Source organism: Beta vulgaris, chromosome 8 (assembly GCF_026745355.1).
Source record: "Beta vulgaris subsp. vulgaris cultivar EL10 chromosome 8, EL10.2, whole genome shotgun sequence".
Lineage (NCBI taxonomy): Eukaryota > Viridiplantae > Streptophyta > Magnoliopsida > Caryophyllales > Amaranthaceae > Beta > Beta vulgaris.
Window position 1 is genome coordinate 60,020,666 of NC_079209.1, and position 12,004 is coordinate 60,032,669.

Here is a 12,004-nt window from a genome sequence, read left to right on the forward strand (position 1 = left end):
GATGCAACCAAATGATTGAAAAATTTATGAAACGCTTTTCTTGCAGATGTTATATTCCATACAGTAAATCTCATGCATATTTATGATGTTGCAAAGTCAACTGTAACTTTTTTCAAAATTTGCATGCTCAGGTAGTCAGGTGCCAAAAGATTAAGAAAGTGTTGGTGTACGCACCTAAATAAGGAACAAGAGTAAAAGAATTTGCAAGTACACATCAGAATATCAGAATAAATAACTGAACAACCTACCTGATGACCCCCCAATCATCATCGACACACACGCACGCGTGCACACGCACACGTGCACAGACAAGCACAAATGGACAAATCTGAGCATGCAAATATAGGCATGAAAATCACTACAGTCAGGAGAGTTAAAATTCAGAACGTAACATTTTATTTTATCCAAAAGATCCATTTCCTTTCAACATTATTATCCTGAAATAATGAATTATGTCCTTATAGGCATTTTCGATGCCACTATTGCAATACAGCCCAAGTAAAAACTTCCTAGAAAAGGTCTGGGTAGAAGAAGACTTTCAAGGCAACAACTATTCTAGTACGCAGGACAGACAAAGTTCAGCACGAAATGGCTATGTCCACACTCATGTGACATGTCCAGTGTATAAAAAAAAAGGCCTACTAGGCGCTGAAGCGCAAGGTGATCTGCATCAAGTGCTTTTTTTGTGCTAGGCAAAGCAATTTTAAAAAGACACATGAGACGCAAAAGGCACACCAAAGCACAAAGGCGCACCCAAGGCCATTATCAAATCTTTTTACATTAGATTTTTTAGATTTTCCTTTGTTGCACGTAGACGCACTAGCATCCTTATCGGCTTAATGCGCCTTAGTTTCATCATACGTTAGATATATCTACTGGTACAAGGTCATATAACGTCATATATTGCCAGTTCTTAAACCAATTATACATCCCACTCACTTGTTTTATACTCTGTTTCTTTTCAATTGTAACACCAAGACTTCCACACCCTACAGCGCAAAACTCTTGACCATTAGTATATCTAATTATCTATTAGTAAATCTTAAGAAGTTAATATTTTGAACATATACATCAACAAAGTTCGTTGTATAATTCGCTTTCTCTGTTCACAATTCGCCTAAAATGAGCCAAAAATAGGCCAAAACCGACTATAATTCGCTTTTTTTTTTAAAGCAATCAGTAGGGAGATTAGAGAATTATGTTACACTCACTAAGATAAATCCAACAATATCTTACATATTAAAACTTGTTTATATATTTGCTTGAAACCATCAAGGTCAAACTTATTATATGAAGAACCCAAAAAAACTAAGTATTGCAATTAAATGAAAAGGGGGAAGTATATGACACCCATAAATTCCTGGCTGCATAATGTATCCTTAAGCACATCCAACACAGAACACAAGCCCCCGATAATGCACACAGAACACAAGCACAATGTTCATATCTTCTAACAGTCATCACTAGAGGTCAAACCACCTTACTGACAGCAGAATCCAGTGATCATGCATGTCACTCAAAAGACCATAAGACTTCAAGATGAAGTATTCTGTGATAAATAAGTCAGCATGCTCCAAACTGAGCAAAATTACTTATAGTTAAACTAATATATATCAGGGTCAGCAAAACAAGTTAACCTAAACAGCATATCAGTCAGTTGAGAGCTGATTGTGAAAGGAGCATGTCAGGGGATCAATGAACAATTAAAAGAAAACACCTTTTATTTGCTTTTGATTTATTTTTGGTTTCACCTTTTTACCTTTCAGTAGATGTTGTATTACCTGCTTGATCTTTAAGACCATCATTTGCACCCCCTAGAAGAGCAAATCAAATTATTGAAAATCAACATTATTCTTCAATTTTACTTTAAAGAATCTATAAGAGAATAAAATTAATATGAAAAACAGAGGAATAATACAGCATTTTTCATACACACTCAAAGTCCTTGGAGAGAAATGTTCAAAGCAAAAAATGCTCTCTCTCAAGGACAATAGTCTAATATACTATTTTGAAATATACACTAACCTAGTTACTTTTGTGCAATTCTACTCGGACTATGGTACCATTGTCAGACACAAGTACGTGCCTAAGTGTGTGACTCGTCTATTTAAGGAATTTCCCCATCAATTTGGCCCAAAATGAAGTGTCAAAGTATCCATATACCTATGTCAGAGTGTCAAGGATCCAACATGAGTACTTGAGGTAAAATGAAGAGTCTGAGTAACCTAGCTTTCGTGTAGTAATAGTAGAGTTAGAGATAGAGTTTCCACACTTAGAGTAAGCAATGGTCTAATGGAGAGAGGAAATGCATGACACCATCATTAAGAAAGGGTATTTTGATAAATATATTAGGAACCTTTAAATATGAGACAATTACTAATACTCATCTTGACCGGATTGTCTACATTGGTTTTAGTCCAGGTCATATATGGATGACGAGTCATTCGGTTTGGGTCTACCCAGGTGAGTTCATAATTGAATCCATGCCAATTACCTTATTACAGACGATTAATCAACATTAGTCACGTTAATTTTTGTTGGGTCCGTTCAAGCCACCTTATGTTCGAGTCAAACTCATACCATATAATTTCAGGTATAAGACATGTTACTCAGATACAGGTCAATTTTGCTTGGTCTAACCAAATCCCACTATTCTCTCTTTCATATCTAACCCTCATGCCCTACACACAAAAGTACGACTCATATTAAGTCAAATTCGAAATCCAGGTAATTGATTATCCAATGCCCTCAACAAGTTATCGTAACAATTCAAATAATTATTGTAACACCCAGTTCCACATTAAATTTGCACACAATTTTATAACAAGGGTAATCAGCTCATAAAATTATTGTAATTCTATCAAAAAAGTCCAAAAAAAAAAAAACCGAACAAATAGAAAAAAAGAATTTAACAACATACTAGAAGGTTTTTTCTTCTTAAACATGGACTTTGAATTCAACTTTCTTTTCTGTTTCATAACAGATTGCAAGTTCTTCTTTGCGAATTTCCTCGCTTTCTTTCCCAGTTTCCCCATTATTTCAGCAGCTCGATTCAATAAAAAAACTGCAGCAGCAGAAATAAACAACACTATTTGAAAACATTGTACTTATTTCTTTTTGATAAAACTAATGGAAACTACAAAACTTTGTTATATACAATGTATTGGGTTTTGGGTACACGTTTTACCTAAATGAGTTTCTGCACTAAGTTCTTTAAGGGGCCCAACCAATACTTCATGATTGGGTTCAGAATAATTTATTTTGCATGCAAAGTGACTTAATATATGGACATCATATAATAACTGAGTATATCATAAAATTGAATATATCATACAAAAACTGGCTATATCAAATGAAAAATGACCACAATAAGCTATTGTGAACCCAACATTTGCTTCAAATAGGGGAAGCTCACGGATTCCCATGTATGCTAGGTATTATTGATTGTATGCATTGGCAATGGTATAAATGTCCTACCGCACGACAAAGTCAATATATTGGAGGTCATCAAGGTATACCAACAATTATATTGGAAGTTGTTGCTTGTTCTGATTTATGGATTTGGCATGCATATTTTGGTGTTGCACGTTCTAACAATGACATTAATGTATTGTATCGAACCCTAAAATTTTGGTGTTGCATGTTTTAACGAATTATTTATTGGTAATTATTCAAAATTTATTACATTTTCATAATATAATGTTACTGAAAACAAAAATTAATAAATAGAATGCATAAAATAAAGTTAAATAATGTGGAATGAGTTTGGAGAGAGTATGAGAGATAAAATATAAAATTGGAATGAGTTTAAAGTAGAGATCATTGTTAAAGTAATGTAGAATGAGAAATTCAGCATGCGAGCTACATTTTCACAAAAGAGGCACCAAATTATGCTTAAACACAATGCTACAAGTACCAGCAACAACCGAATTCATCAAAGCAACACAAACCAAAGAGTAATTTCAGAAAACTCAATCAATCCACCAAAAAATTAAAAACGGAAATCAAACGAGCAAACAATTCAACAATGGTGCTGCAAACAATTTATGTTCTAACTCGAACAACAGGAAATAAAAACGATAATCAACCAAATATAAAAAGCGGAATTAATTCACAATGGTGCTGCAAAAAAATTCTAATCAATTCGAGCAAACAACCAAAAGAAATAAAGAATAATTTAGGGTTCTAACTCGAAAACGAAACAGAGAGGAGAGAAACGAAGTGGAGAGAGGGGACTGACCTTGAGGAGAGAGAAACGAAGAAGTGTAATGTAACGGCTGAGGGAAAAAGAATGGTTTTAGGATTTTACCTTTCAAATATTATTAAAAGATATGCTCTAATCTTAATATAAAATTAGACCTAGTTACTACTCGCTCCGTCCCATAATATAGTGCTTGTTTCTATTTTACACGGTCTTCAAGATGTAACTTTGACCTTTAATATCTTCAATTCCGTATTAATAAAAATATAAAAATTTAATATTATGAAACTACATATCGAGACGAATCTAACAAGATTCCATATGAATATGTTTTTTTATATATACAAATGAGAATATTCGGTCAAATATTTTAAAGTTTGACCCACCAACAATGAAATAGGCACTATATTATGGGACGGAGGGAGTAAATAAATAAAACTAGTCACCGAAAGAAATTAACGTAATCACTATTAGGCTAATTTTCTTTCTAATATTTGGTTTAGTAGGCGGTCTCTTACAATATAAACTCTTTAACTTTTACTACCTGTTAATTTTATATTTTAATTTAATTTTAAGAAAAACGGGTAAGATGATACGGATGCGGGTATTAAGTTAAGATCCGATCCACATTAGTTTTTAAAATCGATGATTCGAGTCTGTCTCATATCTTTCGGAACCAACAGTTGGGATCCAAAATTGGTTGAAACGGGTTTGGATCAACGAATCCTAGTAGGTTCCGTTACCCACTAACATCCCTAAGTCCAACAAATAGTATGGTCTAAAAATATATACTTTCTCCCTTTCACAATAAGTGAAAGTGTGAAACATAGAGAAAATATACACATACCAAGGAATGTAGAGAAAGAAAATTGAGACCACAATAGAGTAGAGTGATAAAACAAAAAGGTTGTGGTCTCCTCTTGCTTTTTGGTAGCATATTTGTAATAAGGGCATGTTCTCTTTGACATAAAACAACTGAACTGAACTGATCTGAACTGATCTGAACTGAACTGAACTTAATTGAACTGAACTGAACTGAAATGAATAGTGATATGTGAGAGTCAAAGTATTGTCAAGAGCTGAACTGAACTGCACTAAACTGAACTGGTCTGAACTGATCTGAACTGGACTGATCTGAACTGAACTGATCTGAACTAAACTGAACTGAACTGAATTGAACTGAACTGAACTGAAAATAAGCTGGGGAGAACAGGCCCTAAGAGTGAAATTTTTTTACAATTTAGAATTTGGTTGCACTTATTGTGACTATTCTAAATAAGGAGAGTATACATATTAAATTATTCTTAAAAAAATAAAGTTTGAATACTCATTGCTTAGGACGATCTTACTATAGATATAACGAGTGTGTTAGTCCCCATCAAATCTCCCTTAAATTTGGAATTATTCTTATACTTCTAAATTCTAATAGACAATTGGAATAATTTGAGAAGATGGGTGAAAGTAGGATATAATTCCTCAAACTTGAAGATTTTTTTAATTATTCCTCTTTTTATTTGAAAAAATCTTATTGTAATTGTTTATTTTGATATAGTATGTCTAAAAAGAGTTCCTCTTAATTTTTAGAATTAATCCTCCATGTATTTTTTATTGAAGTTTCTAGTTGGAATGTTAATACTATTTGAAAAAAAACATAGAATCTTCTGAATTTTTCTCAATATATAAGAAAAGAATAGTCATGGGATCGGAGAGTGTTTGATTCGTCTCAATTAGTATTTTGATGATTTAATTTTACAAAGACATAATTACAAATATTTACCGTGTAAATTGTGCATTACTTTTATAATTTTCACACATACGTACTTACAAATATTTATAATCAATATTGTGCACTTTAAGGGGTTGCATCTAAAGAAATTAAAGGATTACAACTAACGAAGTGGCCACTCACAAGTACTATTATATATGACTCGGTCTTTAACCTAACAATTTTATGGAAAAATAATTTTTATAAAAGAAAATTGACCCTAATAATTTCAAAGAATAGGTTTTACAAGATAAATTAATTAATATTATCCATGTGCTTGTGAGTTGTGACTTATTACTTGTTACCAATTGAAAGATAACAGATTCATGACCTTGCAACCCATTACCCAATAATTTTGGTTAGCCTTATGCGTGCATTGCATGTTTAATATTTAATGTTCCATCAACAATTTATTCTCGATCGAGTTTCTTGAACTATAATCCAAATATTAAATGTTCCATCAACAATTTATTCTCGAGTTTCTTGAACTATAATCCAAAGGAAAACCAGCACACGTTATGACGTGAACTAGTTTAGCTAAGATTGAGTACATCTCTAATTAGGTTTAATTTGTGCCATTACTCAATGGGATTAGGGCCTGTTCTCTTCGGCATAAAACAGCTGAACTGATCTGAAGTGAACTGAACTGATCTGAATTGAACTGAACCGAACTGAATTGAACTGAAATGAATAGTGATATGTGCTAGTAAAAGTATTGTCAAGAGCTGAACTGAACTGAACTGGTCTGAACTGATCTGAACTGAACTTAACTTAACTGGACTGGTCTGAACCGAACTGAACTGAACTGAACTGAATTGAAAATAAGCTGGGGAGAACAGACCCTGGGTATCCTGATTCTTATATGAGAACATTTTGGAATAATCATTTTAACCAACACATTAATCTATGTTTGATAAATTGTACCATTTTCTATTACTGAAACAATCTTCTATAGTAATTACAATTTTAGGACAAAAGGATTGGATTACTGCGTAATTTTATAGAAAATGATAATGTAATCACTAAAAATGTTTTTTACTATTTTCACCTCTACGTATAAAAATTATTCGTACCCTAACTTTTTTTTTTTTGAAAGAGAAATGTCATTAATGGAAGGTCAAACAAGATATAATTAAACAAGGTTAAATCAAATTCGGCTTCGAAAAAAATTCAATAAACCAAATCGAGCAATACAGCGCAGTCCCTTATATTTGCTTAAACTTTACATACATAGGAGTCTATTTTATCATATACATGAGTAAATTTAATTTGTGCATGAAACTTCACATACATATAGGAGTAACTTTTGATTCTTTGTAAAATTTCTTATATTGCTAGCTCAATTTTCACAAGGAGTGATGCATGACTATGCATGAGCCTCGCTCTTTAAGCAAAAAAAATCTCTATGTTGTTTTAGCTGTTCGCAAAAGAATGTGTAACAAGCAGTAACTTTTGCATGTATTTTGTACAAGTGTAAGTGAATAGTTATTCATGGATTCAAAGAGTCGTAAGCTTTTTGGCTTTTGTTCCTCAGCCATTCCAGAAGTATGTAATACCATAACATGATATAAACTAGATTAGTGCCAAACTTTTTTCCAAATTATTTACTTCAATGGGACAACGCATTTAATCCATTAAAGTTGCATTCATATATACTTGTTCCTTTATTTTTATTTTTTTCTTATCTACGGTAAGGGTGTATTCGTATTTGGCGAGTAGGTGATCGTATGTGGGTAGGAAATATTCTTAATATAGAAATGAAAGAATCAAAAGTGTTTCTTATTATAATAACAAATTGTATATTACTTATTACAATTTGTTTTATCTCTTCCACATCTTTAATTCTTGTGCACATTTCAACATTGCAAGTTTTTAGAAATCGAGGAAATATTAAATCAAATTACTATCAAAGGAATGACCCATTTGTTCGAAATTACAACATACCTCATTTACCAGCTCTAAACTTTTTAGATTGTAGCAATGAGCTTGTATGAGACTAGTGGTACATTTGGGTGAAACCATCTAATCAAGTTACTCTTAAACTTAGAATAACGTCTGTAATAAGCTACTTTTGTTTCACATATAATTATTTTGGTATTATTCTAAGTGATCAATTTTAGTCATAGTAATATTAAAAATAACAGAATTAGTTTCTTTCTTCCGTATAATAAATAGAACATCACTCTATCCTGCTAGAGCTTGGAGTGGCAGCTTAGACGTGCTTATCTCGTCCCCCCACCTAGGTTGCGGCATCGATGCTCATCAACAGAGGAAGCTAGGGTCAGAGGATAAGAGTTGAATTAGGCCTTCGAATTTGACTTATTTGAAAGAACAGTCCAAAGAAGTCTTCGTATTAAATAAATAAAAAAAAAACATCATATATATATATACATCGTGGCCAGAGGTGATCATGGGTTGGGTCGAATTCGGGTCTAAAAAATTGCCCATATGTCGATCGGGTCAAAATTTTGTGTCCGGAACCCGCTATTTTGGGTAAAAAAAAAAGACTAAAAAGTCATTTTTGACTTGTCCAAATCCCACCCAAAGCAAAAAAAAGTTCGTGCCGGATCCGACCGCAGGCCAAAAAATTCTGCCTAAAATCCAGCCAAAAAGTGAGTCGGGCCAAAATGATACTCTCTAATCGTGGCCAACATTAAAACACGGAACCAAGGATGTCTTGACCTTGTGGTTAAGATTGAGGTGCTGTGAACGATATGTAACAGGTTTGAATCCTCCTCCCCTTCTTTGTACTGTATACTGCATTCGTGGCTCATATGAATTATAAAAAAAATAGAGAAAGAAAAATAAGACGAGAAATTATGATCAATCACGTAACGTATAATACTATGTTTGATACATTATATATATACACTTAATCATATCATATCATATGAAACTCATAATTTTTTTGAAAAATTTATGTATATATGTATAAGAAAAATAAAAAAAAAGCAGAACAACAAAAACTACAATCTTATAACTCTAAGAGGCAAAGCTTTAAGTAATACTAAGGACATGACACCGGCAAAGAGGGCAAGAATTACTAATAGGGAGCCAAGGAGCAATACAAGTAGTATGATACACGTGTCCGCAAGGCATTCGCTTAGCGGACCGTCGAAAATAACCTTCCATGCAAATAGAGCAAACGACGTCGTTTCCCGCTGTGACCGTCGGCAAGTCAGCCAGCCGTGTGACGGGGCCGGAATCCGGCGCGGCGAGACGTTGATTAGGGGAGATATTCAATGGCATAGTTAGAGCTTCATCAAGATCAAAAGCTTGATGAGTTGAGGAGTATGAAAAGAGGGTAGTAGTCATTGTTTTGTTGAAGGAAATGAAACTAAATATAAGCTCATATATAAGGGGAAGTAGGGTTTATATAGGGTGTAGTAGATAGTTTTAGAATGAAAGATAGTGCAAGATATTTTAGTACTATTGGATGGTCCAATGTTTTTGTCACATCATTTCTAATCGCGGTCACCGAGTTATATTTATATGTATCGAGTAGTATTTGGTTTAGTGGTTTAGTTTGTATCTTATGATTTTGAGGTTGTTGAATCAAACTCTACTAGATGCACTTTGGGGGTGGAGATTTACCCTTACCATACCCCCTACTCCTAAGGAGACTTGTCTGCAAATGCAAACCCGAGTCGGGTTGACCTGTGCGAGGTTACGGTCCGATTAAGTCACCTTCTTCTTACCTTTTTTTTTAAAAAAAAAAAGTTACCGAGTTATGTCATCTAACTTAGTTGGTAAAGTTTTATGAAGTAAGGTAGTACCCAAGGCACGGCGAGACTGAATCTCGTGTATATCATTGCGTTTCGTCGCTCATTTACAATTAAAAAAATAACATAAAAGATTAAATTATGTAAAAAAATATGATAAAATTAAGCTTGCTTGGTCGAGATGGTGGGGGGATTCACCTTGTGACTTTGAGGTTAAATTCGAACACCACTACTTACTTGTGTTTGGAAGTATAAGCGTTCACTTGTGTAGTTATGCTCGCTGACGTGGGAGAGGTGTTGGTCCAGTAGCATCACTCTTCTTATCAATGGATACCCTTATGGCTTTCCAAAACGTATATATAAAATATGAAATTATTTGGTCAATTATTTATGGATAATTGGTTACGGCATATGAAATTAACCACGATTATTGCATAGTTTAATTTATTGTCAACTACACTGTAAATTGTGAAAGAGACAAGAGTTGAGTGTAGGAGGGGAAAAAAACAAGAAGAAAAAAAGCAAAAGAAACAAGCCCTTTTTAAAGGGAATGTAGGATTGTTCAAACAAGTGGTGCTTTTATTAGATGATCTATTAGCTTTTTCAGGGTTTGTTAATTGTCATTTGTGTCGGTACTCGGTGCGTTGTATAGTACTAGTTGCTACGTTTATGGTGTGCCAAGTCTATTCTAAAATTGTTTACTCACAAAACTCTAATTTTTTCTGTATCAGTCAAAACTCTTAAAACTTTAATTTAGAGTTTGTAGCAACTGTTTTTTTTTAAAAAAATTAATGTTTATGATATGTTGTGAATTGTGATGTAACATGTTACTACCTCTTTTTTTTTAGTTGTAACGATTAGACATTTTCTACTCACATTTTATGTCTAATCGTTGCAACTAAAAAAAATAGAGGTAGTATATGATTGGTCTCAAAGTTGTAAATGTTTGAAATATCGTTTATTTTGTAATTTTTACTAGTAGATGATTCAAAATAATATTGCCAATATGTAAAGTAAAAGGAGAATAAATATAAAAAAAAGTGCTATAAACTACGATTTGTATTATAAGCGCTTATTGTTACACAAATACAAACTAGTTCGTTAATTGGAGATCAATATGGTTTCTTCATCTAATATTAGTTGAATCGTATCAAAATCGATGTCAAATCCATCATAGATTGGTGGTTCTCCTTATTAAAGGTTGTATAATAAAACAATGATATAATGAAGGCCGTGTAAAAATATCAAAAAAAATTTGACTTCAACAACGACCATAATAGTTTTGCTAGAAGGAACTTTTATTTGAAAATTTATTATATATGTCACAGATTTTGACTTTTATGGTATTTTGTGTGTGACTTTCAAATAATTAATTAATTAAAAATTACGGTGGTATATTGCATTTATACTATATTGGTAATTATGATGAGAATCACGTGATTGGAGCTCCTAGGACAAGAACTACAATAACTACAGTTACAGTAGCTGCAGTAAAGATTAAAGAATTAAGTTACAGTTAATTGAATCAACTCAGTTGCGGGCATTCCAACTAAGATTCTCGCCGCATACAGAATGACAATAGCCATAGTAGTGCTGTTTAAAACGCGAGACGTTAGCATTCCAGACTTTCAGTCTTCGTTTGTCATTTATAATGTCCTCCGGTACCTCCAGACTAAAGAACTTGTCTAGCCAATCGACCCAGCTCTAAAGACCCTGCAGGAGTGGATACAGAAACAATAGCTATCTTCGAACCTAGTGTAAAGCATAAGGCTGTTTACTTGCTTACTTTCTTACTTTAACGAGTAAGGTGAGATCCTTTATCAATGCATTTCTTTCGAGATGCGTGAGCCGTTATTAAAACATTATAAAGTTGATGATTTCCACCAAGAATTTGGTCGCCGGGTCGTGCTAATTCCATACGAATCAGTCGGGAGTTCGATTTTCATTAACCCTAAATTTGGGATGTTTGTGTGAATATTTGCTTGAGGGTATAAATCTCCACTTTTCAGTCTCTAGAAGTTTCCTTATGGGTTGGGATCCAGCCTACTTGGCCAGTTAATTGCTGAATTAAAAAAGAAGGTAATTATGATATTAAAAAAAATAGATTTTGCTAAATTCGTATTAAATATACTTGCACCATTAGATCTTTTTTAAGTTTTTTATAATTACCTTAATGCCATTAAGATCTTTTAAAGTTTACCATAATTGGCAAGACAACTGTAGTTGGAAAAACAGGTAGGGGACTTCCATCAAACATAATGTAAAGGTAGGGGACCAAGGCCCAATTGTGCAGCTGCTTTAACCCAAAATCACCAA

The 12,004-nt window shown here is 33.2% G+C and overlaps 1 protein-coding gene across 4 annotated transcripts in view; it reads right to left on the reverse strand.

Annotated features, from left to right (window-relative positions):
• LOC104902292 (protein REBELOTE) overlaps nucleotides 1-4,302 on the reverse strand; it is a 14,594-nt gene extending 10,292 nt beyond the window's left edge. The window contains exons 1-3 of one of the 4 annotated variants that reach the window (XM_010690014.3): nucleotides 4,241-4,302; nucleotides 2,921-3,064; nucleotides 1,760-1,814 (exon numbers count right to left, since the gene is read on the reverse strand). In XM_010690014.3, coding sequence (XP_010688316.2) covers nucleotides 1,760-1,814; nucleotides 2,921-3,035 — 170 coding nt within the window. In that variant the 5' untranslated portion in view covers nucleotides 3,036-3,064; nucleotides 4,241-4,302. Of the gene's footprint in view, nucleotides 1-1,759; nucleotides 1,815-2,920; nucleotides 3,065-4,190; nucleotides 4,212-4,240 lie in introns of those variants that run through there. The other 3 variants (XM_019251471.2, XM_010690015.3, XM_019251472.3) reach the window with 3 other exon arrangements.
• Nucleotides 4,303-12,004: the final 7,702 nt, after the last annotated feature.